General features: G+C 42.9%; 1 protein-coding gene across 4 annotated transcripts; it reads left to right on the top strand.

Moving 5' to 3' along the window:
* Window positions 1-142: 142 nt before the first annotated feature.
* LOC306988170 (uncharacterized protein) lies at window positions 143-27,507 on the top strand. 4 transcript variants are annotated; one of them, XR_013795331.1, is made up of 5 exons: window positions 632-786; window positions 9,205-10,291; window positions 18,095-18,156; window positions 18,348-18,405; window positions 26,210-27,507. XR_013795331.1 is itself a non-coding variant. In XM_079592973.1 (3 exons), exon 3 carries the CDS (start codon window positions 9,210-9,212, stop codon window positions 10,149-10,151), a length of 942 nt encoding a protein of 313 aa, XP_079449099.1. In that variant the 5' UTR covers window positions 143-193; window positions 725-786; window positions 9,205-9,209; the 3' UTR covers window positions 10,152-10,915. The 4 variants fall into 4 exon arrangements, 1 of the variants encoding a protein (XP_079449099.1); XR_013795332.1 differs by lacking the exon at window positions 9,205-10,291 and having other exon boundaries at window positions 647-786; XR_013795333.1 differs by lacking the exons at window positions 632-786; window positions 9,205-10,291 and adding an exon at window positions 17,572-17,732.
* The last annotated feature ends 276 nt before the right edge of the window (window positions 27,508-27,783 follow it).

The following is a 27,783-nucleotide window of genomic DNA, read 5'->3' as shown; positions in this document are numbered from 1 at the left end:
AATATTTTGTATATTTATAAACTAGAAGAGAGATCTATTTTATATTGAATTTATCATTCCAAAGTTTATAGATATATATATATATATATATATATATATATAAACTTTGGACTTATATTATATGCGGTTGATTTTGCCTTTCGGTGATGACGTCATCACAAGCGCGCGCTCCTTCAGTGTCGAGACTTCTGAGGTAAACCGTTCACTCTACTTCACGTAATTGTAAAATACTCTTTACACAGTTTAAATATAATTTTACGGGCACATTTCCTGATGGTTTTCATCGAGTTCGGCGCTAATTGTGTCTGCTGACTATAAACACTTTATAATAGACTATAAAATAAGCGGTTTTTATTTCTCTTCATATACAAAACGGTATGATGCTAGCGAAGTTGATAAAGATGGGCGTCATTAGTGTCTGTCTTTTGTATTGCTGCTTTTTCTGTATAATTTGAGAAATAATGATTAGAGCACTTTTGTTGGCTTTCAGCAGAGATCTGACTCAAACAATCTGTTTATAGCAGCAAATAATTATAATAAGTGTTGATCTGCTGATCCTGAATGGCTTGTTGAATGAGTGTTGATAATCTATGGCTCATCTATTATCAGAGCAGCTGAAAAGCCTCTTTATTTCATGTCAATAGATCCTGTTTTCACCTCATTCATTATGCTGATGTCTTCAGATCTGTAAACTGCCACATTAAGCTCATTTTATTGTCAACAGACTTGAGCAAACGACACGATCAGATACTGTGGTGATCAGCTTGTGACATCTGCAAGATATAGGTAAGTTGGTCCCACTTTATATTAAGTGGCTTTAAGTACTATGTACTAACATCGAAATTAAAGGTGCTCTAAGCAATCTCGGTTGTTGGCGTAACCTCTTGTTGATATTTGAATTATTATCAAACAAAACGAAGGCTAGCTAGACCCTCCTCCTCATCCACGCAATAACCCCCCAAACCCCACCCCACATCATTCTCAGGGTTGCCAACTTCAGGACTTTGGCTGGAGTGAGACTGTAAAATTTCAGTGCGCACGAAGACAATTTTTGGTAACCCTAATTTTAAAAATGTCAGTCCTTGTTTACTTAATATAAACCCATATTTATGCAAAAAAAAATGTATAATGGAATGGGAACGCTTTTTCAAAATGTACAATTAATTTATTGATTGCACTATTTAAAAAAAAGATAGAGGTGATGTTGTGCCACAGTGGCAGTTTGGCCTGCTTCACTACCTCTGCAGGAGCTCGTATCTGAAGCAGGGTTCAGGGCTGCTCATTTTCATTGTCATTAGCCGCGTTTCCACCGAAATTACCCGGAACAATTTGTCCCAGGAACTTTTTTCCCAGGAACTTTTTTTGCCCCAGACCGGTTGCTTTCTGCGTTTACACCGCGGTCTAAAGTACCGGGAAGATTATAAACTGCGCGCGTCTGCTCCTCCCAGTCTGCGACGCACAGTAATCAGTTTTGAGCGCCACATTTATACTAAGTATGGAGGAGATTAAAACTGTGCTGCAGTTGTGTTTGTGATGTATTGCGGACATTGAATGAGAGATGGCTGGGATGAACGCGCAGAAAATTTCCTGTTACACAAATACATAACCTCGTCGTCGGTCCAGCTGTGTTAAAAAAAAAAAATGTTTATTCCATATTTGCAGACGGACAAGTCTCGCGCATGAAGCCACGAACCGCAATATATGTATACATTTATGTTAATAGATTTTTAAAAATGCCGGTTAAAATAGTATGCTGCGTGGAGTCATCCAGTCAAAATGCGGCGTGAACACAACCAATCAGCATCTTCAGCGCACAAGTCCCACCCCCGAAAGTTCCTGAACTTTGAAAAAGTACTACCTCGCCAGCAGGGACTTTCTGAGGGGGAAATATTTACCTGGAACTTCATTTAGACCCTGGTTCCTGCGGTGTAAACACACCGAGTACCACCCCAAAGTTCCTAGTTCCTGGGGAAAGTTCCCGCGGTGGAAACGCGGCTATAGATGACAGGGTGCCATCAAGTGACAAGTCTGTTCCTGGTGTCAGTCTTGTTTAGGCCAATAACTGAAAAGGTTCGCTCAGCATCCACATTTGTGCAATGTTGGGTAAGTTACTTTTAAAAAGTAATTAGAGTTACTTCTCACAAAAAGTAACTGAGTTAGTAATTGAGTTACATCGTTACAAAAGTAAATAAATACCAGGGAAAGTAATTTCATTACTTAAAAAAATATATATAAAAAATACCCCCAATATTAAATATGTTAAATGAATGCAATGGACACTAAATAGAACAAATTATTATTATAAAACATTGTATACACTAACAAAAAATGCTCTCAATATAATAGTGAACAATGTACCAACATAAATAATAATAATAAAATATAATATCTTGGGGTTTTATTTTTATAAGGTTATTAGGAGGTTATTTAAGCCAAATTCTAGTCGTGTTTGCAGCAGTCGTGTTCACAACCGGTCAAACAAAATTTTTATTTGAACGTTCCCTGCAGGTTATTTTGGAGGTTTATTTTATAACCATGTAAACTAATTACAACGCGGCTGCAGATTATACCAATAGGCTACAGAGATCATCCTAATGCGGAAATGTATATTTAATTTTTAAACGAACTATTATTCTCTCGGACACACTCGATCTCACTCGCGCACTGTCGAGCACGCTCTCGGACAACGGTACTCTCGGGAGTCGGCACACAGACTGATTAAGCAAGGCTACGTCTGTAGTGAGAAGGCACACTATTTTATTATCTCTGCTTACCTTGATTGTCATCCAAACTTTCAAACGCGCATCAGCGGCTCCGACTCCGAACCTATGCTCCGAACTCTCTCTGAACTTCTCACACGCAACTGACCTATCACGTGCAAAGGTTTTCAGCGAATCAACGATCAGAAAATACTGCCGTGAGAACGTTGTTGGCAGATGTTACAGCTGTGGGCTCAGCTAAACTCCCCTGTCATTAATACACTGTGGTCTAGTCAATAGTCATCAATAGAAAATTAACGGATTGAGAGGGGAGAAAAATGGATTTTGGCGTGACATTTCTTGCCTGTGCGTGAGATCGTGAGATTGACGCTGAAAGCGTGAGAGTCACGCCAGATGCGTGAGAGTTGGCAACCCTGCATTCTTGTCGGTTATTGGCTGGAACAGTTTGTTATGTTTCGTGGTGCGGGTCGCTCTGTTTATTGCTCAGTTTGATTTGCTGCTGTTTGTGGAGCTTGGGCTCTCTGCAGAGACCGCGTTTTTTTACAGTGTGTTCAGGGGACAGGCAGCTAGCGGATAGTGAGGAGATGATTGCGGTATGTGAAAAAAAAATTTTTTGGCCTAAAAACCAGCGAGATCGCTTAGAGCACCTTTAACAATTTGATACTGTTGAGCATCCGAGTGCGCAATTCACCTTCACTCGCGTGTAGGAAAGACAAAACGAAACGTTGCTTAGTGCTGTTTATTCAGCAACCATCACTTGAACATAAACTCAGTTTTCTCTTCTTTACAACTTAGAAGGAGATGACGTAAAACGTAACGTCATCACGTACAAAACCGTATACCTCCAAATAAAACTATACAGGTAGTCAATACCGTAATACAATGTATAAGGGTGCAATACTTTTAACAGATACAATGGACTTATTGTGTACATACATGTTTTTACATTGTACTTATATTTAAAAAAATTCCAGCATGTAATTCCAGGTGTAATTCATTTATGTAATTACATTTGTAATTACACAGTTGACCCTTCCCTTACACCGTAACCCACCCTTAAACTTAACCATACCAGCACACCTGTCCCTAACCTTACCCGTATCACACCTCAATAGCTGCAAAAGTGTTTTACAATACAACATGAACACAATAAGTACATAGTACTTAAAGCCACTTAATATAAGTTTCATTACAGCATTTATTTCATTAACCTTTGATTAACCGTGTTTCATATAAAAGTTAAACAAAACTAAAGTACAATAAACAAAAACAACTCGTTTAACAGTTGGGTTATTTGTTTCTTGGCAATTTGTAAAAATATGTATATAATTTCCTTTTTAAATCTTGCATTGTTTATATTTGGTATCTTTTAATTTGTTTTTGTTTTTCAATATATCTTTGCCTATATATTAATTAGTGGTAAGATAAACGTTAAAAGTTTCATTAATAGATGGATAGGTGAACATATCCTTGTGTAGATGGAGGTTTGTGTTCGGGTTGAATAACTAGTTCTTCTAGTGTTTCATCAGCGGACTCGCGCTCGCATTGATATGGTTAAAATCATTGTCATTGTTTACCGTCTTTAGTTTACGGTGTAGGTAGCCTCATGCACGCAGAGCTGTCGTTGTTATGGCAATGGGAGTTTTTGTTTTCAACGCGCGCGCTGTACGTGGTAAACCAATCACAGCAGACTGAGCCGTCTGGCCAATCAGAGCAGAGTAGCTCGCGGACAGGGGGGATTTAGAGAGATTGATTCATTTAGCGAGTCGTTTGAGAATCATTGAAAATGTGGTGATGTGCAAATGTGTATTATGAGAAAATTAAACTGTTTTTTTTTACCTTTGATGTAGGGGTGGGCGATATGGCAAAAATATCATATCACGATTTTTTTCAGGAAAATCACGATTCACGATTTTATCACAATTCCTTTTCATGTTGGTTTTACTATTTTGCAAATGACTGAGCATCACAGCCAAACTAATGTCCCTATTTTAAAAACAAAGCCTTAGGTAACAACATATAAAATAAAAAAGAATGGCAGACATTTAGGCCAAAGTGGCGAAGATAAAAAATATTTGTAATTGTCTTTGTTATTAAAAATTAAGAACAAAGATACACATACACAACTTAATATACAAATAAAAAAAACAGTGCTTTATTTTTTCAGCTACAGGTGTATTTAACAGCATTGAAGAAAGTAATTAAATGAACAAATATGAAAATAAAACACAACATCGACTTCACTATATAAATTTTACATTGATTCTTATTAAAGCTACTATTAAAGTTCTCAGTCAAGAGTGAGTGAGATGCTCTTTGTATTTTGTTGTTTTATTAACAGGGATAGTTCTCCCAAAAATTTAAATTCTCTCAAGCCGCTTTAAAGGGGTGGTTTACTGCTTTTTTTCTTTGCATGATTGTGTTTATGGGGTGCAATATAACATGTCTTCGTCTTTTTCTTTTTTTTTTTAAGCCTTATTTTTCATAAATTTGACCTTTATTGTAAGCCGCTTTCTCCTCTGTCATTTGAACGACCGGTTGACTTCCTGATTCTATGAAACCACTCCCTCAGAAACAGGCATGGGCTCAGATTGGTTAGTTGGGCCGGTGTGTTGTAATTGGCTAAACTCCGTAGTGCACGTTCTCCGGAAACTTCACGCCCATCACCTTTACGGCGAAAGTTGCATGTGCTCCGGTCAAATGTAAATAATGTTGTCAATACTGCCGTACAGTTTGAGCCAGAAGCAGACCCAGAAAGCGGCAATGAAGAGAGTCAAGCAGAACCTCCCCAAACACGGCTCTTACTAAACGTTTCTGAATGGTATTTTTTTTATTAAATTATTATTCTATTATTATATAATAATTTCGATACGCTGTTACTTGAAAATGCCACTGCTGACACTTGTTAGCTTTTGAGATACGGTTTTCTCCTGATTAAACATTTAATATACCAGAATAAATGACTGAGTAATACCGCAGCTGAAGTTTGCTGTTGCGATTACATACAGTGCTATGCATAAGTTTAGACACCCATGCTAAAGTTGACTAAAAAGAGGAATAAAAAATCATCTTTTGGAAATTTAACTTAATGCCTTAATTAAAAAAAATAGGAAAAATCCAACCTTTAAGGACACCAATTTTCTTTGTGAATGAATAATGTATCGTAAATAAATAAATGTTCTTCCTTAAAATACAGGGTGCATAAGTTTGGACACCCCTATGTTAAATTCCCATAGAGGCAGGCAGATTTTTATTTTTAAAGGCCAGTTACTTCATGGATCCAGGATACTCTGCATCCTGATAAAGTTCCCTTGGCCTTTGGGATTAAAATAGCCCCACATCATCACACACCCTTCACCATACCTGGAGATTGGCATGGAGTACTTTCCATAAGATCATCTCTCAATGCAAATCAAACCAGCTATTAGGCTAACTGAAATTAAACCATGCCAATCTCCAGGTATGGTGAAGGGTGTGTGATGATGTGGGGCTATTTTAATCCCAAAGGCCAAGGGAACTTTATCAGGATGCAGAGTATCCCGGATCCATGAAGTAACTGGCCTTTAAAAATAAAAATATGCCTGCCTCTATGGGAATTTAACATAGCGGTGTCCAAACTTATGCACCCTGTATTTTAAGGAAGAACATTTATTTATTTACGATACATTATTCATTCACAAAGAAAATTGGTGTCCTTAAAGGTTGGATTTTTCCTATTTTTTTAAATTAAGGCATTAAGTTCAATTTCCAAAAGATGATTTTTTATTCCTCTTTTTAGTCAACTTTAGCATGGGTGTCTAAACTTATGCATAGCACTGTATATTTTTTTAAAATTTATAAACGTTTGTCTAGACACAAAATAGCATCGAACTAACTGGCTACTATAAACAAACAGCTTCGGCATTGGTTTACGTTCTTGATCAAATCGAAAAATTACTTCATAAAGTATACATGGAAAATACATTTACAAAATTAGTACATAATTACAAATTGCAGGTTCAAAATGTTTGTACGCATTTGTCATAGACACACGAGCATACTAAGTGGCTAGCGCGAGCTGTTTATACATGCATTATACATGAGAAATGTTTATACATGCAAACATTTAAAATGATTAAGTCTTACTTACAGGTTGTGGCCCAACAACAGCTGCCTCAGTTTTTAAAGTTGGAACTGCTTCATGTTTTAGTAACAGTTTCTTGTTTAATCCGGTATTGAATTAGTGGAGATTCTGGAAGCTGTCTTCCGTAAAATGCGTAGCACAGAGAGCTACGATTGTAATTTTCAGGAACATAATAAAACAGAAATTGTAGCCATTGTTGACGAACTACAGCTCCATAGGAAGCCCAAACACCGAAGACATGACAGCTGGGTGAAAATAACACACTTTCGACGGCATGGCTACAGCTCTCCACTATAATTCTTCCTCTTCCACAACGCCGCAGAAATATGGCCACGCCCCCTTTTTTTTGCTTATTCCGGAGGGAGGGTTGATGTAAATGTATGGGTTAGCTACGTATAAAACCCGGGAAGTATCTCGTTGTAGTCCCATTCGAGTCGTTTTTGTAGGCATTAAACTTCCTGATTTTTAAAAGACAATATCTCTGCTTACGTTGAACTTTCAGCGCAGCAACTTTGCAGATACTGTTCATGTACCAACAGCAACATTACACACTATTTAAAATGAAAAAAGTGAAATCGCAATCAACCACCCCTTTAAACCCGACTAAGTCTCCCTCTTCTGTTGAAAATAAAAGGTATTTGGAGGAATGTGGGTAAACAAACAGTTGATGTACCCCAGTGACTTCCATAATAGTTTTTTCCTACTATGGTAATTAATGGGGACCAGCAACTGTTAGCCACACTCCTCAAAATATCTTCTTTTGTGTTCAGCACAAGAAATAAATTAATACAGGTTTGGAACAACATTAGAGAGTGAGTAAATAATGACAGAATTTTTATTTTTGGGTAACTGTCCCTTTAAGGACAAGCGGCAGCATGTTTACTATTAGGGCTACTGTCTCTTTAAGATCTGCGCGCAACGAGTCTACACGCATTTGACAAGCAGATTTTTTCTTCATTTTTTCTATTGTTCTTTCACTTTAGACATAACCAACTTTGTTTATGTAAACCTTGTGTGTATTTGACAGTATTAGCGCAATAAGATAACTTAGTTCAGTAACGGGTGCTGTTAGACAGGCTTTTAGTGCATGTGCGCGCGTCGGGTCTACTGCGCTCAGAAAAGCGCCCGTTAGAACAGCGCATCAGCAGCGAATGACATGTTTAACCGGCAAGGCTTTAAAGCACATGCAAATAATTCATTTTTATGAACTACAGTGTCCCGTTCCTCTGCATTTGATGTGGATATACGTCGCGCTGTACAGTATGTTGAGACGGAGGCGCCAGAAATGCAAACTGATAAAATGGACGATCCTACGATATTTCTTCAAAACCAGATCGTGGAGACATTTCAATCGTCCACGATCAAAAATCGTAATATCGCACACCCCTACTTTGATGCATGTAAACCTGTTGTAAGAGACTCCAAAACAACATTAGGAAACTTTAAAATATCATAATAAGGGCCGTTTAAGGACTACAACAAACGGCTGGTAGGAACTACACAAGCTTCCTCCTGGGTTAGTGACACCACCAACCCTAAAATTTACATAAACCCCACCCCCGGATCACGATTTATAGATTATCATGACAGAATATGCTAATCAATGACTAGAAGATAACTACACATAAGCTTCATAAATTCATCAACTAACCATTCAGAAATGTCCTGTTCTTCTACATGTTGTCACTTCTTCTTGAGTCTCTCCATCATTGTCTGACTCCGGTTTGAACATAAAAGGCTAAAAGTTTTTGAAGTTTTCAGTGTGTGTGTGTGTGTGGTAATATGAGCTGCTAACACACAAGCTCTTGAAGCTCCGCCCCCTGTGCCGGGAGCAGCAGCTCATTTGCATTTAAAGGAACAGACACAAAACGACACGTTTTTGCTCACCCTCAAAAAGAGACAATATTAACATGCTATTTAAAAATATCTGTAGGGAATTTTGAGCTGAAACTTCACACACACACTCTGGGGACATCAGAGACTTATTTTACATCTTGTGAAAAGGGCATAATACCAGCCCTTTAAAATTCTTATTAAAATAAATTAAATATCCATCTTAGAGACTGTCAGAACTGTAACACTATTGTATAGTTTTTAAATGTTAATATTATGTTAGATAATTGTGCAGTTGATCTAATTTATTTAATAGTTCTTGCCACAGATCATGGGATTTGTGTCTATAATGTTTTAAAAATAATAATTGGAAGATCAATGTACCTCATTCATGGACATTTTTTATAAAACGCCATCAAAATTATCATAATTTTGGTGTATATTTCTTGTTCACTCTTTGTCTTTTCACCTTACATTTCTCTCTGATTTTTATGATTTATTTATAATGTCACTTTTTTTTCGTTTCAGGCCTGATGGAGGAGAGTGAAGAGGAGAAACATCATCATGTCAAAACTGGAGAAAAAACTCACTCACAGACTGAAAGTAATTCTTTACTGAAAAGAAGAGACAAGAAACGTTTGACCTGCAGTCAGTGTGGGAAGAGTTTCACATACAAACAGAATCTCAAGGTTCACATGAGGATCCACACTGGAGAGAAACCGTTCACATGTGATCAGTGCGGGAAGAGTTTTGCAAATAAAGGGAACCTTAAGACACACATGAACATCCACACTGGAGAGAAACCGTTCTCATGTGATCAGTGTGGGAAGAGTTTTAGACGTCAAGGAAACCTTCAGCAACACATGATCATCCACACTGGAGAGAAACCGTTCACATGTGATCAGTGTGGGAAGAGTTTCACACATCAAGGAAACCTTCAGAAACACATGAGGATCCACACTGGAGAGAAACCGTTCACATGTGATCAGTGTGGGAAGAGTTTCACACTTCAAGGAACCCTTCAGAATCACATGATCATCCACACTGGAGAGAAACTGCATGAATGTGATCAATGTGGCAAAACATTTTTGTGGGCTTCAAACCTGAAGAAACACATGTTAGTTCATTCACAGGAGAAACCACATTCATGTTCTTTGTGTGCAAAGAGTTTTTCATGTCTGCAGAATTTAAAAGTTCATCAGAAAATACATACTGGTGTAAGAAATCACTTGTGCTTTGAGTGTGGGAAGACTTTTATTACAGCTGCAGAATTGAAACGGCACCAGAGGACTCACAATGGAGAGAAACCTTACAAGTGTTCACACTGCGACAAGAGATTCAGTGATTCAGGAACCTTGAAAAAACACGAGAGGATCCACACTGGAGAGAAACCGTATCACTGCACTGCATGTGGGAAGAGCTTCACTCAATCATCTTCTCTACACAGTCACACAAAAAACAATCACAGTAAGTAGTTAATCTTCAGATCCAGCACTTTCAAATGTGAAGCCGCATCCTCGCCAAACATGAAACATTAACGGGTCAAGCAACAAAATCTGTCCTAACCAGCGACAACGATTAACAAGGCAAAGAAACATAATCTGAATTTGTCACAGTGAGTAAAGTTCGTCTTTATTTACTCAACTGAGAGATTCAGATCAAAGATGGAGTTCCTCCCCAAAGAACATCGTGGTTTATTCTTGTATATCATTTTGCTGCATGATATAAATTAAAGTTTAGTAAAATGAATTGTTATATTTCTTATACTGCATAACAAGTATCACTAGTAGTTTGTTTAAATATGATATAGTATTTTATATTGGAAAGCAAACAGGGTTTTTTTCCATGTACAAACTGTTCTTTCTGTAACACTTTTAAAAGAGACAGATTTATCTTTAAGCTGTCCTTTATTGGTGTTTTTAAAACAACTAGTTATTCTTCCAGTTAGTAGCTATGTTTCAGGTTTTTCTGTGCATTTTGAAGTATCACATCAGAAACGAGTGATGGAATTGGCAATAAAAAAATAAAATTTAAATAAAAAAAACATTTAACGCTCTCTTGAGGTGGTGTTTGACATGTGCAAAAAATAGTTAATGGAAGATGAAAACACATTTGCTGAAAAAATTCTGACGTAGCAAAAATGAAACCCATGTGACTAATCGTGTCGGTTACTAACGTAACCTCGGTTCCCTGAGATGAGGGGAAACCGCTTTTCTCGAGAAGATTGAAGCCTAAAATGATCCTTATAATTGTTCTTTAAATTTAAAACGCACTTGCTGCAGCAAGCAGACCCAAGCGAGACGGGTCTGCTCTGTGGCAATTGCTACAACCTATGGAGAGGCACGGCTGACGTGAGAGCTGTAAGCCGCGCTATATTGGTCCAATGAGGGTTTCCAATTGCACGGGGAAGGTTTCTCGCGCGTTCCGTCTTTCCAGCATCTCAAAGTAATTTGGGTTAAATGCAATACATTTCTCATATGTATTTACTCGTTATTTCATCTGACTCCATAAATTAAAGGTTTTGATAATATCTATGCATCACTAAAAGTGAGCAAATGTTTGATTATTACTTTTAAAGGCCAGTTATTTCATGTATCCAGGATACTGTGATCCGGATAAAGTTTCCTTGGCCTTTGGGATTAAAATATCTGCACATCATCACACACCCTTCACCACACAGAGATTGGCATGGGGTACTTTCCATAAGATCATCTCTCAATGCAAATCTATTAGCCTAACTGGAATAAAACCATGCCAATCTCTAGGTGTGGTGAAGGGTGTGTGATGATGTGCAGATATTTTAATCCCAAAGGCCAAGGAAACTTTATCCGGATCATAGTCTCCCGGATCCATGAAATAACTGGCCTTTAAAAATATAAATCTGCCGCCTCTATGGGGATTTAACACAGGGTGTCCTGACTTATGCACCCTGTGTTTTAAGGAAGAACATGTATTTATTTACGATACATTATTCATTCACAAAGAAAATTGGTGTCCTTAAAGGTTGGTTTTTCCTCGTTTTTTTAAATTAAGGCATTGAGATCAATTTCCAAAATTGGACCATCTCCAAAAATACTGTAACGTGTTCAAAATGCTGTTCTGTTAGAAATAAGGATGCATGTAATGTTAGTGTTTTACTTTATTCATGTTATGTGAGTCAATGTAATTTGTTGCTCAAGTTCAAAAGGGAACAAGGCTCCGCCCCTTGGGGGAAGTCAGGGGAAAACTGGGAAGTTAGAGGAGAAGAGTACCTCGCTGGTTCAAGTGCGGTTCTCTGTTAAGTCGGGTGTGTACGGCGTGGGCTGTGGCCGACAACAGCCTTTAATAAACACCCTTGGTTATGTAAAACTGTCTCGTCCTTGCCTGAAACGCTACAACTGGTGTCAGAAGTAAAAAGAAAACGCTGATTTAAGAAGCCCTGATTGAGCGTGCATTGGCCAAGCAGCTGCTGGTGAGAATGGATAATCATTCAGTTCGTATTAAGATGGAGGATGATGATGACCATGCGGGAGCTGGGTCGGCGAATATGCTTGGTGTGCACAACGCGCCAGTCTACAGTCAAAGCAAAGTAGATTCGGTGAAAACAGAGCCGTGTGAAGCCGCGGCTTCGGGCGAGAAAGTGAGCCGCCATTACCCGCCAGCGCTGCCGAGCGTCACGAGCCGCCATTACCAGCCGCGACAAAACGCCATGACGTCAGACGGCGGCGCGCCGATCTCGCGTGATGCGAGGGGACAAAAGGTAAACAATAATGGCGGCGCCCATGAAGGGAATATGCCGGCTGGAATAAAAACACCAAAATATGCTGGGAAATCGGATTGGGAGGCTTTTCATGCCCAATTTGAACTATTAGCTCATGCATGTGCTTGGTCAGAGGAACAGAAAGCACTTCAACTTGCTCTTTGCCTGACAGATGATGCACTTTCATGTCTGTTGCTGCTTGATACTAGTGAGAGGGCTGATTATGGCGCATTGGTTGGTGCATTGAGACGCCGTTTTGGACAGTGTTTCCGATCTGAGCTCCTCCGGTCTGAATTACACAGCCGTCAAAGAATTACAGGAGAACCGCTGCGGGCTCTGGCCAATGATATTGAATCCCTAGCAAGGCGAGCTTATGCGCACATATTCCTCCATCAGTTCAGAGCGAGCTGGCCCGTGATCAATTCATTAGAGCTCTTTCCCCAGCGGAGCTGCGCATACATACACAGCTGGCACGCCCACGTGATTTGGCAGAGGCCTTGGAGTTGGCACTGGAGAGGGAAATGGCGGTTGAGACAGCAACGCGGGGCTCAGCAATGGACCCCTTCCCCACAATCAGGGCAGCTGGAGGGCGTGACATGGCTTCACCAAAACCTGAGTGGCTAGAGGAGATTACAGAAATGATTCGTGGATTGGCGTTGCCTCCGGCTAGGAGGCAGATGCAGCAGACACAGGCCCGCCTTTGCTGGGGGTGTGGTCAGCCGGGACATCTGGTTAAAGAATGCCCTATGCTGGCTAGGAATTCGGGAAACAGGAGGGGGGAGCAGTAGGCGGGACGCTGCAGACCCCCAAGCACATGTCCCGCTCGTCATTGGAACATGCAGACAGGCCCAGCATGAACAACGGGACTAAAGAGCAGGTGGTGGTAGTGGTGGGAAGAACATCCATATCAGATTTTTGCCATATTCCGGTTTTCATTGAGGGTGTGGAGTGCACCGCCCTAGTAGACACAGGGTCTACAGTTACTGTGGTTCGTCCAGAGGTGGTGCCGGAGGAGACACGGCTAGAGGACACAGCAGTTCAACTCCGCACAGTGACTGGTGAGCTGGCACCGATGATAGGAAGGGGGCTATTGACACTAACTGTGGGGGGCGTGAATATGCAACATCTGGTATGGATAGCTAATGTACAAGACAGCTGCATCTTGGGTTTGGACTTTTTGAGGGAACATGGCTGTCAGTTAGACCTGTCCAGGGCCACATTGAGTTTCTGCAATGGTCAGGTGGTGAGAATGAGGCCACCAGGAGCTCGTCACACAGATGGGCTGACTATAAGTTCCTGGGCATGTGACTTAAATGATGGCGATGGGGCACACGGCATGGTGCCCTCCAGTGCGTCCCATCAAGAGCCTCCGTTACTGCACACTTTGCCTGAGTCTGCATCCAGGGGAGAGGGAGAAATAATGAGGGCTCTGCAGGAGATAGCACAAAGGAGCTCCAACGACCTGGACACGCAGCAACAAGGACAGTTGTGGCAGCTGTTAGTGGAATTCCAGGACTGTTTTTCCTGTGTGGAAGAGGACCTGGGTCAGACTTCCCTGGTGCAACACGACATCAACACCGGGGATGCAACGCCCATACGTCAGCGGCCAAGACGTATGCCCTTAGGTCGGCAGGAGGCGGCAGAGCAGGCGCTAGTAAAGATGCAGCGTGCTGGTATAATAGAGCCTTCTGAGAGCCCCTGGGCATCCCCGGTGGTCATGGTCCCAAAGAAAGGAGGGGAGTGGCGCTTTTGTGTCGATTACCGGAGGCTCAATGCAGTGACACGGAAAGACTCGTACCCTCTCCCACGTGTGGATGAATGCTTGGATCTTGTGGCTGGCTCTTGCTGGTTTTCGTCATTGGACTTGAGGAGTGGGTACTGGCAAGTGCCCCTGAAGCCAGAAGCTCGACCCAAGACAGCTTTTTGCACAGGAAGAGGTCTGTGGCAATTTAAAGTCCTATGTTTTGGTCTGTGCAATGCCCCTGCCACATTTGAGCGCCTAATGGAGAGGGTACTGGAAGGCATTCCGCGGCAGCAGTGTCTGGTGTTTCTGGACGACATACTGGCACATGGGAGCTCATTCCATTCAGCTATCACAGCCCTGAGGTTAGTACTGGAAAAAATCAGGGCAGCGGGTCTGAAGTTACATCCCAATAAATGCCGGCTGTTAAGCAGAGAAGTGACCTTCTTGGGTCATCGCATTGACAGTGAGGGGATTAGCACAACGGAAGACAAGGTCATAACCGTGCGGGAGTGGCCTATTCCGGTGAGTCAGAAGGAGTTAAAAAGCTTCTTGGGTCTGGCATCCTATTACAGGAAGTTTGTACGGGGCTTTTCTTGTATTGCTGCTCCCTTATACAAGCTCCTGCAGAAGGATCAGTGCTTTGTCTGGGCGGGGTGCTGTCAAAAGGCTTTTGATACTCTGAAGCAAGCTCTGGTGTGCGCGCCCGTTCTGGCACCTCCCGATCTCCAACTGCCCTTCGTTCTTGACACAGATGCAAGTGGGGATGGAATAGGGGCGGTTCTGTCCCAAGTGTGCCCAGACGGAGAGAAAGTAGTAGCGTATTTCAGTAAAGGGCTAAGCAAATCTGAAAAGAGGTATTGTGTCACACGACGAGAACTGTTGGCCGCAATCTCTGCCATCCGGCACTTCAAGTACTACTTGTGTGGTCGGCACTTCACCATACGCTCTGACCATGCTTCCTTGCAGTGGTTGATGACTTTCAAGGAACCAGAGGGCCAGGTGGCTCGTTGGCTCGAGGAGTTGCAGAGTTATGAGTTCACCGTTACACATCGTGCCGGGGAGCGGCATGGTAATGCAGACGCCCTGTCAAGACGGCCATGTAGTATGCAGGAATGCAGGCATTGTGAGCGCAGAGAAGCCAGGGAGTTGGAGCTCAGCCGGAAAGTGGATGGTAGCGAGGGGCCCGAGCTGGTCTGTAGGGAGCTACAGGAGGTGGATGTCACTCAATGGGCAGAGAACCAGAGGGGGGACCCAGACCTACAGCCTGTGATCCTGTGGGTAGAGGCAGAGCAACGACCACCATGGGAGGAGGTAGCAGCCCTCTCCCCCCTCACCAAAGGATTGTGGGCCAAGTTCAAGTGTCTACGGCTGGTGGAAGGGGTCCTCCAGCGGGCATGGGTGGTACCAGCGACAGGAGAAAAGAGATGGCAAATCGTGGTGCCTGTTGACATGCAAGAGACAGTGTTGAAGGCCATGCATGGCCTTGCTGGGTCTGGCCATTTTGGGGTGACAAAGACACTTCGGCGTCTGCGTCAGGCCTTCTACTGGGGACGGCTGAGGCGTGATGTGGAGGACTTCTGCAGGCGTTGTGATCTTTGTACAGCACGTAAAGGGCCACAGGGGAGGTCTAGGGCCCAACTGCAGCAGTTTCTGGTGGGGGAGCCGATGCAGCGGGTGGGGGTGGACATCATGGGGCCATTTCCTCGCACCACGCAGGGAAATCGCTTTGTTTTGGCCGCTATGGATTACTTCACGAAGTGGCCTGAGGCCTTTGCACTGCCTAACCAGGAGGCTGAGACTGTTGCCAATGTGTTGGTCGAGGGCATGTTTAGTAGGTTTGGGGTGCCCCAGTGTATCCATAGTGACCAAGGCAGAAACTTTGAGTCCAGGGTATTCTCTTTCATGTGTGAGCGTTTGGGAATCAACAAGACCCGCACCACTCCACTCCATCCTCAAAGCGACGGGCTCGTCGAGAGATTCAACAGGACACTAGCTGAACAGTTGTCCATTTTAACATCGAGTCATCAGCACGATTGGGACACCCATCTGCCTCTGGTCTTAATGGCATGTCGCTCTGCTATTCAGGACTCGACCTCATGCACTCCGGCCCTGCTCATGTTGGGTAGGGAGATTAGAACCCCTGCAGAATTGGCCTTTGGGCGGCCCCCCGATGCCCCTCCTGTTCCTCCTGGACCCGAATATGCTAGACAGCTCCAGGACCGCTTGGACTCCGCCCATGCGTATGCCAGGAGGCACCTGGTGACCTCAGGGGTGCGGCAAAAAAGAGCATATGACCTGCATGCTCGGGGCTGCAACTTTGGGGTAGGGGAGCTAGTTTGGGTTTACAGCCCAGTCAGGAAGAGGGGAAGATGTCCTAAACTGGACAGCCACTGGGTGGGACCATGCCTGATATTAGACAAGCTGGGAGAGGTGGTGTATCGAGTGCAGTTACCTCCACGGGGGCGCAAAGTGGTACTGCATCGTGATAGGCTGGCCCCTTACCGGGGCTCCGCGACACCAGTGGGTGTTACAGTACTTCCTGCACACAGCAGTGAGACTCACAGGGGGACAGAGGGGGTAATTGGACCAGCTGATATGGCCAGTAGTGGCCAGCAGGTGACACCGCTGCCCGACATCCCTCAGGGTGTGCATTCGCAGGACTCAGTGGAAGCGTCACCTGAAATCCAAAATCACGTTGTCCTCAGGGGGCGTCCTAGGAGGGAGAGGAGAACCCCAGTCAGATTTAGAGACTTTGTCCTCGGGGTCGAGGACTTCAGTTAGAGGGGGGTAGTGTAACGTGTTCAAAATGCTGTTCTGTTAGAAATAAGGATGCATGTAATGTTAGTGTTTTACTTTATTCATGTTATGTGAGTCAATGTAATTTGTTGCTCAAGTTCAATAGGGAACAAGGCTCCGCCCCTTGGGGGAAGTCAGGGGAAAACTGGGAAGTTAGAGGAGAAGAGTACCTCGCTGGTTCAAGTGCGGTTCTCTGTTAAGTCGGGTGTGTTCGGCGTGGGCTGTGGCCGACAACAGCCTTTAATAAACACCCATGGTTATGTAAAACTGTCTCGTCCTTGCCTGAAACGCTACAATACATAAAAAAAAAACATGAAATGACAAGCGTTTATCAAAGTACGAAATCCACACTTTTAATCCCTTATACACAATTAGCTCTTGAAATACGAAATGGAGGCGGGTCCGGATTGAATTCTCTCCAGGTCCGGAGTCCGCGGACTTTGAGAAGTACACTGCTAGGCCTATAAGATAATAAAACAATTTTTTATTAAACTTCGTCTAACTAATATAATATTTTGTATATATTTATTATATATTATAAACTATTATAGAAGAGAGATCTATTTTTATATACTTCTGAGTATATAAAGAGACTTCTGAGACTTCTGAGGTAAACCGTTCACTCTACTTTACGTAATTGGAAAATACTCTTTACACAGTTTAAATATAATTTTACGGGCACATTTCCTGATGGTTTTCATCGAGTTCGGCGCTAATTGTGTCTGCTGACTAAAACACTTAAAGAAGCGGTTTTTATTTCTCTTCACATACAAATCGGTAGGTATGATGCTAGCGAAGTTGATAAAGATGGGTGTGTCATTGGTGTCTGTCTTTTGTATTGCTGCTTTTTTCTGTATCATTTGAGAAATAGTAATATTAGAGCACTTTTGTTGGCTTTCAGCAGATATTCTGACTCAAACAATCTGTTTATAGCAGCAAATACTTATAATAAATTGTGATGATCTGCTGATCCTGAATGGCTTGTTTAATGAGTGTTGATAGTCTATGGCTCATCTGTTATCAGAGCAGCTGAAAAGCCTCTTTATTTCATGTCAATAGATCCTGTTTTCCCCTCATTCATTATGCGGATGTCTTCAGATCTGTAAACTGCCACATTAAGCTCATTTTATTGTCAACAGACTTGAGCAAACGACACTATCAGATACTGTGGTGATCAGCTTGTGACATCTACTAGATATAGGTAAGTTTCATTACAGCATTTATTTCATTAACCGTGTTTCATATAAAAGTTAAACAAAACTAAAGTACAATAAACAAAAACAACTTGTTTAAAATGTGTGAATTAGGATAAAATAAACTAAAGCCTTTACTTTAAAATAAAGTAAAGCCTGTTTTATGCTTCTGCGTCGAATTGACGGCGTACCCCCGCAGACCCTTCCGCGTCGAAGCAAACAACACTGCAGAATGGAACACACTGAAGAACAAAGAGGTTGGTGATTATTCCTCTTTCTTCATTAGTGAGGCTGAAGAACATTAAGGTTATAAAGCTTTAAGGCGAGACTCTACAGGTGAATAGGGTACAATTTTAAAATAATAGATATCACCATGAAACTTCCTCAGTTGATTACTTCCACAAGTTCATAAAAAAAATGTATTACAAGTTTTTGAAATTTGTATGTTTAATTATGCAAATTAGGCATTATCTCATTAAATATGTGCAAGTTTGCATATATTTCCGGTAGATAGATCTGAACATATGATAAAGCCAGGTGCAAAACTCTTTTTTCATTTTGATTACACACAAGATGAAAGAAGGTGTTCAGAGGGATTTCAGGATATATGCTTTCATTACCTAGGAAATCAAAATATATTGTCCATAGCCTTAAAGGTGCCATGTGTAATTGTCTGGCAAAAAAAATCAAGTCATACTCCACATTCCATACCAGATGGGGGCAGTATACCTCACATATCAAAATATGTGATGTAGGATATGGTATTTTATAAATCACACACTATAAATATGATAAAGAAGCAGAAACAGATAGTTGCAGTAAAGTAAGATATTTTAATAAGTTGAAGAAACAATAATGATTTGTGACACACACACACACACACTCGATTTGCCCATCGCCATCATGTGTGTATTACAGGTAACGTTATTACATTGCTTCCTGATATCACGTGCGCAAACACAAATAATCTATATTTATATATGTATACTACAGGGCCGTTGAATGCTTGTATCTGATAACCGTGAAGCTCTTGTAATTATTACTTTACCCAACCTCTCCATGTCGAGTGATGCAGTAAACATCAGACAGCGCACGTGAACCGATCATCTCTACTATAGTAAAAAAAACACGAACACTGTTGAAAGATACAGTAGGCTACAAATGACCTGTTCGCGCCACAAATTGTTCTCCGTCCTTAGCGACCGAGTCATTGAATGTGAAACAGCGGCTGCTGTCGTCAGCGAGCAGCACTCTTCAGACAACGAGGGCGCGCGCGCCGTGTTGATACCTCCGTTTCAGTTTCTCGAACCCGCGCAGTGCGGCGGTCAGAACACGGAGACCATTCTGCCCCTAGCTATGCGTGCGAAAGCATGGGGAGCGATCCCGGGCGTGTCAGAATGGGTGCTGAACGTTGTAAAACAGGGCTATGCGCTGCAGTTCGCTCGCCGTCCCCCGCGCTTTCGAGCCCGGACCGTGACGAGCGGTCCTTTTCTTATCTGATTTGATTTGTGCTTCAGAGCGCGGTGGTTGTAGGGGTCTCTTGCCAAAGGCTTCAGCCATCCTTCCGCTCTCTTCCCTGAATTGAAGTAGTGGGCACTGGGCTGTACTTTCCACACGATAGACATCAGGTTCAAGCATAGACAGTAGGGTTCAAGTACGCCCACAAGCCGTGCGAGTTATTCGTGTATTGCAGGTTGACTGGTGGTTATGTGCCCCGCATACCGCCTCCCATGGCCGAAACTGGTATTACGACACCTGTCGGGCCGTGGCTAGTAATTCTAATGCTAATTAAGGTTGATCTCTGCAGCACTATAACTTGACATTTTTTTAATGACATCATTGCCCTTATTTCTTCTCATTCTTTTGAAGCGTGTAGCTCATTTTTTGGATATTTTTACCTCAATTTTTACACATGGCACCTTTAAAAGATTGATTTTCGACATATATTTTTGATTAAAATGTCACATAAATCAGGCCAGGAATGATTTATTAACAAATCCCTCTGAACATATCTTCAGAATACTGCTAAGTGTATAACTGGAAAGTTTGGTGTACATAGGTGCTACATAGGCTGAGATGTGTCACTGGAGAATGGCAAAAAAACTCATAAAGAGAAAAGGGCATTTAAAGATTTGTAATGTAAAAAAATCATACTTTTCTAGTGGAAACAACTATTTACTGACACAATATCTTATCAAATCATTAGCAACAACAATACAAACCACCTAAATCACATCAAAACTTATAACACAGCATTTATGGCCTTTAACTGAGCAGAAAATGTCAGAGCGCGTCATGTGATGCATCTGAACGAATCACGTTGTCAGAAATTGACATCAGCCAATGAGATTTCTCTTTTAGGGTTAAATGTCCATTGTACTTTCACGATTGGTTGCTGAATAAAAGGAAATGACCATATTTGGATCCGACAGCAGTGTACAGAAGAGAGAGAGCTTTCCAGACGTGTGCGTGATTAAAAGGAAGCAGAGAGAGATCGCGGAGCAGCGCGTTGATTTAGAACGCCAACTTTTGTTGAATTTATGAGAAATCTACAGACGCAAATAGACAAAGTGTAGTAAAATAAAGACCTAAATGTGTATTTTTGACTTTTTTTCACCACAAGTCTGAATGAAGACATGTTTTTGAAGACAAATAGCCCAAAATCTCAAAATTAACCAGTGGAAAAAAAAACGATGTTTTTGCCTGCCGTGTCTCGCCTTAAGTATTTCATCAGATTTAGTGTTTGTAATAGGAAAAAATCTTAAAGGATTAGTTCACCCAAAAATGAAAATTCAGTCAGTAATCACTCACCCTCATGTTGTTCCAACCATGTAAGTCTTTCGTTCATCTTCGGATCACAAATTAAGATATTTTTGATGAAATCTGAAGGCAGTCTCACTCCTCCATAGGCTTTCAGAAGGACCCAAACTCGCCGGCCACTGTAGTCACTTGGACTATTGTAACGATGTTTTAATAATTATTCTGGGCCGGCGAGTTTGGGTCCTTCTGAAAGCCTATGGAGGAGTGAGACTGCCTTCAGATTTCATCAAAAATATCTTAATTTGTGATCCGAAGATGAACGAAAGACTTACATGGTTGGAACAACATGAGGGTGAGTAATTACTGACTGAATTTTCATTTTTGGGTGAACTAACCCTTTAAGAGGTAAGTGTTTCCTCTAGGTTTTTTTGGTGGCATTTTAAGAAACACTATTTCTCATTATTAAATATGATAAATTAGAAACCTATTTTTCTTAGGCTAGTTAACTCATGTTCACGTTTTCCTCATTCATGTGTTGAGCGCCACCTCAAGGAGAGGTAACAATGGAGAAAATGTACAATGGCTAATTAATTGTTCATTTAAAGGGGTGGTTGATTATGATTTCTCTTTTCTAACTGTAGTTAGTGTGTAATGTTGCTGTTTGAGCATAAACAAAATCTGCAAAGTTACAACGCTCAAAGTTCAAAGCAAAGAGAGATATTTGCTTTTAAAGAAATCGCTTTTTAAAGGGCCCTTATTATGGATTTTTGAAAATGACCTGTCATGTAGTGTGTAACATCGCTCTAAGTGAATGAAAACATCATGCAAAGTTTTAAATCTGAAAGTGCACCTTATATAAAGTTATTGTCTTTCAAAAGTAAGAGTGGACTCTGAGTCAATGAAATGAATTGTTTTTCAAACGAGTCATAAGCAGTTTCGTCGTGACGTCAAGATGTAACATTAGCATATTGCCCGCCCACTTATCGTGCGTGCAGACACCAGGGAAACTTAAAACTCAAACCAGCAGCTGATTCCTGTGGACACTGGACAGCATCATGTCGAGGAGACGCTGTGCTCTACAATGTGACGGTAAAGACTTTTTTTTTTCACTGCCCAAGGACGAGCATGTGAAGAATCTGTGGTTAAAATTAATCTTTACCAGATACCACAGCAGTATAATCCTAAACTATTCCTGTTACTTTTATTTTACTGACGACTGCTGTTGGTGAGGAATTGCAACATCTCATAATGTTCCTCAAACTGAGTAGCGTATCACTGAGACGTCCTGCTCGAGTCGTCCTGGCGATGGAGGTTCGGGTTGAATAACTAGTTCTTCTAGCGTTTCATCAGCGGACTCGCGCTCGCATTGATATGGTTAAATCGACATCATTGTTTACTGTCTTTAGTTTATGGTGTAGGAAGCCTCATGCAAGCAGAGCTGTCGTTGTTATGGCAATGGGAGTTTTTGTTTTCGACGTGTGCTGTACGCGGTAAACCAATCACAACAGACTGAGCTGTCTGGCCAATCAGAGCAGAGCAGCTCGCGGAAAGGAGGGATTTAGAGAGATTGATTCATTTAGCGAGTCGTTTGAGAATCATTGAAAATGTGGTGATGTGCAAATGTATATTATGAGAAAATGAAAGTTTTTTTACCTTTGATGCATGTAAACCTGTTGTAGGAGACTCCAAAACAACATTAGGAAACTTTAAAATATCATAATAAGGGCCGTTTAAGGACTACAACAAACGGCTGATAGGAACTACTCAAGCTTCCTCCTGGGTTAGTGACATCACCAACCCTAAAATTTACATAAACCCTGCCCCCGGAACACCCCTCCATCCATCCATCTTCTTCCGCTTATCCGGGGCCGGGTCGCGGGGGCAGCAGTCTAAGCAGAGATGCCCAGACTTCCCTTTCCCTAGCCACTTCCTCTAGCTCTTCCGGGGGGACACCGAGGTGTTCCCAGGCCTGCCGAGAGACATAGTCTCTCCAGCGTGTCCTAGGTCTTCCCCGAGGTCTCCTCCCGGTGGGACGTGCCCGGAACACCTTCCCGGGAAGGTGTTCCGGAGACGAAATCATGTTGTTCCCAAACCAGACACCCTCCGGCCCCTGGCTGCGCCTAGAAATTCTGTCCATAAAAATTATGAACAGAACCGGCGACAAAGGGCAGCCCTGCCGGAGTCCAACATGCACCGGGAAGAAGTCTGACTTACTGCCGGCAATGCGAACCAAGCTCCTGCTTCGGTCGTACAGGGACCGGACAGCCCTTAGCAAAGGACCCCGGACCCCATACTCCCGGAGCACCCTCCACAGGCCGCCTCGAGGGACACAGTCGAATGCCTTCTCCAAATCCACAAAGCACATGTGGATTGGTTGGGCAAACTCCCATGAACCCTCCAGCACCCTGTAGAGGGTATAGAGCTGGTCCAGTGTTCCACAGTCAGGACGAAAACCGCACTGTTCCTCCTGAATCCGAGGTTCTACTATCGGCCGTATTCTCCTCTCCAGTACCCTGGCATAGACTCCCAGGGAGGCTGAGAAGTGTGATCCCCCTGTAGTTGGAACACACCATCCGGTCCCCCTTCTTAAAAAGAGGGACCACCACCCCGGTCTGCCATCCCAGAGGCACTGTCCCTGACTGCCACGCGATGCTGCAGAGGCGTGTCAGCCAAGACAGCCCCGCAACATCCAGAGACTTGAGGTACTCAGGGCGGATCTCATCCACCCCCGGTGCCTTGCCACCGAGGAGTTTTTTGACTACCCCGGTGACTTCAGCTTGGGTGATGGACGAGTCCACCTCTGAGACCTCAGCCTCTGCTTCCTCCATGGAAGACGTGACGGCAGGATTGAGGAGATCCTCGAATATTCCTTCCACCGTCCGACAACATCGCCAGTTGAGGTCAACAGCTGCCCACCTCCACTGTAAACAGCGTTGGTGGGTCACTGCTTCCCTCTCCTGAGTCGCCGGACGGTTTGCCAGAATCTCTTCGAGGCCAGCCGATAGTCCTTTTCCATGGCCTCACCGAACTCCTCCCAGGCCCGAGTTTTTGCCTCCACAACCACCCGGGCTGCAGTTCGCTTGGCCTGCCGGTACCCGTCAGCTGCCTCAGGAGTCCCACAAGCCAACCAGGCCCGATAGGACTCCTTCTTCAGCTTGACGGCATCCTTTACTTCCGGTGTCCACCACCGGGTTCGGGGATTGCCGCCTCGACAGGCACCGGAGACCTTACTGTCACAGCTCCGAGCGGCCGTTTCGACAATGGAGGTGGAGAACATGGTCCACTCTGACTCAATATCTCCAGCCTCCCTCGGGATCCGGTCGAAGCTCCGCCGGAGGTGGGAGTTGAAGATCTCTCTGACAGGAGACTCGGCCAAACGAGTCTGTCCAGCTTCCTCTTCCGCCATCGGATCCAACTCACCACCAGGTGGTGATCAGTTGACAGCTCCGCCCCTCTCTTTACCCGAGTGTCCAAGACATATGGCCGCAGGTCAGATGAAACGACCACAAAGTCGATCATCGACCTACGGCCTAGGGTGTCCTGGTGCCACGTGTACTGATGGACACCCTTATGCTTGAACATGGTGTTCGTTATGGACAAACTGTAACTAGCACAGAAGTCCAATAACTGAACACCGCTCGGGTTCAGATCAGGTGGGCCGTTCCTCCCAGTCACGCCCCTCCAGGTAACACTGTCGTTGCCGACGTGGGCGTTGAAGTCCCCCAGTAGAACGACGGAGTCTCCAGTCGGAGCACTTTCCAGCACCCCTCCCAGAGACTCCAAGAAGGCCGGGTACTCTACACTGCCGTTTGGCCCGTAGGCACAAACGACAGTGAGAGACCTATCCCCAACCCGTAGGCGCAGGGAAACGACCCTCTTTACGGGAAACGACCGGGGTAAACTCTAACACATGGCGGCTGAGTTGGGGGGCTATGAGCAAACCCACACCAGCCCGCCGCCTCTCACCATGGGCAACTCCAGAGTGGTGAAGAGTCCATCCTCTCTCAAGGAGTGTGGTTCCAGAGCCTAAGCCGTGCGTAGAGGTGATTCCAACTATCTCTAGTTGGAACCTCTCAACCTCACGCACAATCTCAGGCTCCTTCCCCGCCAGCGAGGTGACGTTCCAGGTCCCTAGAGCTAGTTTCCGTGTCCAGGGATCGGGTTGTCGAGGCCCCCGCCTTCGACTGCCGCCCGATCCTCTCAGCACTGGCCCCTTACGGCCCCTCCTGCAGGTGGTGAGCCCACGGGAAGGCGGCCCCACGTCGCTCCTTCGGGCTGAGCCCGGCCGGACCCCGTGGGGGGAGGCCCGGCCACCAGGTGCTCGCATACGAGCCCCAACTCCGGGCCTGGCTCCAGGGTGGGGCCCCGGCTGCGCCATACCGGGCGACGTCACGGTCCTCAATTTAATTTTCTTCATAAGGTTTTTTTTGAACTACTCTTAGTCTGACCCGTCGCCTAGGACCTGTTTGCCTTGGGAGACCCTACCAGGGGCATATAGCCCCGGACAACATAGCTCCTAGGGTCATTCGGGTACTCAAACCCCTCCACCACGTTGAGGTGGCAGTTCAAGGAGGCGCCCCCGGAACACGATTTATAGATTACCATGACAGAATATGCTAATCAATCAATGACTAGAATATAACTACACATAAGCTACATAAATTCATCAACTAACCATTCAGAAATGTCCTGTTCTTCTACATGTTGTCACTTCTTCTTGAGTCTCTTCATCATTGTCTGACTCCGGTTTGAACATAAAAGGCCAAAAGTTTTTGAAGTTTTCAGTGTGTGTCTGTGTGAGGTAATATGAGCTGCTAACACACAAGCTCTTGAAGCTCCGCCCCCTGTGCCGGGAGCAGCAGCTCATTTGCATTTAAAGGGACAGACACAAAACCACGCGTTTTTGCTCACCCTCAAAAAGAGACAATATTAACATGCTATTTAAAAATATCTGTGGGGAATTTTGAGCTGAAACTTTACACACACACTCTGGGGACATCAGAGACTTGTTTTACATCTTGTGAAAAGGGTATTATACCACCGCTTTAAAATTAGTAAGAAAACATTCTTAAAATTAAATATCCATCTTAGAGACTGTTGAATAGTTCTTGCCACAGAAACATGGGATTTGTGTCTATAATGTTTTAAAAATAATAATTGAAAGATCAATGTACCTCATTCATGGATTTTTTTATATAAAATGCCATCAAAATGATCATAATTTTGGTGTATATTTCTTGTTCACTTTTTGTCTTTTCACCTTTCTCTCTTATTTAAAATGGCACTTTTTTTTCGTTTCAGGCCTGATGGAGGAGAGTGAAGAGGAGAAACATCATCATGTCAAAACTGGAGAAAAAACTCACTCACAGACTGAAAGTGTTTCTTTCCTGAAAAGAAGAGACAAGAAACGTTTCATCTGCAGTCAGTGTGGGAAGAGTTTCACTTACAAACAGAATCTCAAGGATCACATGAGGATCCACACTGGAGAGAAACCGTTCTCATGTGATCAGTGTGGGAAGAGTTTCACACAACAAGGAACCCTTCAGAATCACATGATCATCCACACTGGAGAGAAACTGCATGAATGTGATCAATGTGGCAAAACATTTGTGTGTGCTTCAAACCTGAAGAAACACATGTTAGTTCATTCACAGGAGAAACCACATTCATGTTCTTTGTGTGGAAAGAGTTTTTCATGTGTGCAGAATTTAAAAGTTCATCAGAAAATACATACTGGTGTAAGAAATCACTTGTGCTTTGAGTGTGAGAAGACTTTTGTTACCAATGGACAATTGAAACAGCACCAGAGAATTCACACTGGAGAGAAACCTTACAAGTGTTCACACTGCGATAAGAGATTCAGTGAGTCAGGATCCCTGAAAAAACATGAGAGGATCCACACTGGAGAGAAACCGTATCACTGCACTGCATGTGGGAAGAGTTTCACTCAATCATCTGAATTACACAGACATACAAAAAACAATCACAGTAAGTAGTTAATCTTCAGATCCAGCACTTTCAAGTGTGAAGCTTCATCCTCACCAAACATGAAACATTAACGGGTCAAGCAACAAAATCTGTCCTAACCAACGACAACGATTAACAAGGCAAAGAAACATAATCTGAATTTGTCACAGTGAGTAAAGTTCCTCTTTATTACTCAACTGAGAGATTCAGATCAAAGATGGAGTTCCTCCCAAAAGAACATCGTGTTTTATTCTTGTATATAATTTTGCTGCATGATATAAATTAATGTTTAGTAAAATTAATTGTTACATTTCTTATACTGCATAACAAGTATCACTAGTAGTTTGTTTAAATATGATATAGTATTTTATATAGGAAAGCAAACGGGGTTTTTTCCATGTACAATCTGTTCTTTCTGTAACACTTAAAAGAGACAGATTTATCTTTTATTTTTGCATTTTGAAGTATCACATCAGAAACGAGTGATGGAATTGCCAATAAAAATAAAACAAAAAATGTTCAAAAAGGTTTTTACGCTCTCTTGAGGTGGTGTTTGACGTGTGCAAAAAAGAGTTAATGGGAACAATGAGAGATGGAAACACATTTGCTGAATAAATTCTGACGTAGCAAAAATTAAACCCATGTGACTAATCGGTTGTTTCCGCTGATGGTGTTTTATTTACTGTTGGTTACTAGGTTACCAATATCATCGTCCTCCGCTCTAACAACCTGGGCTGCGTTTCCCAAAAGCATCGTAAGCCTAAGTTGATCGTAAAAACAATCGTACGTCTGATCTTAATATTATGGTCTGTTTCCCAAAAGCATCGTAGCTTAAGTAGAACTTGAAAATCTTCGTAGAACTACGATTGCTCTGGATGTTTTGATTGTACTTTATTGTACACTTTATT

The sequence above is a fragment of the Phoxinus phoxinus genome, assembly GCF_949152265.1.
Source record: "Phoxinus phoxinus genome assembly, chromosome: 20".
Taxonomy (NCBI): domain Eukaryota; kingdom Metazoa; phylum Chordata; class Actinopteri; order Cypriniformes; family Leuciscidae; genus Phoxinus; species Phoxinus phoxinus.
This window is presented reverse-complemented; position numbering and strand designations above follow the sequence as displayed.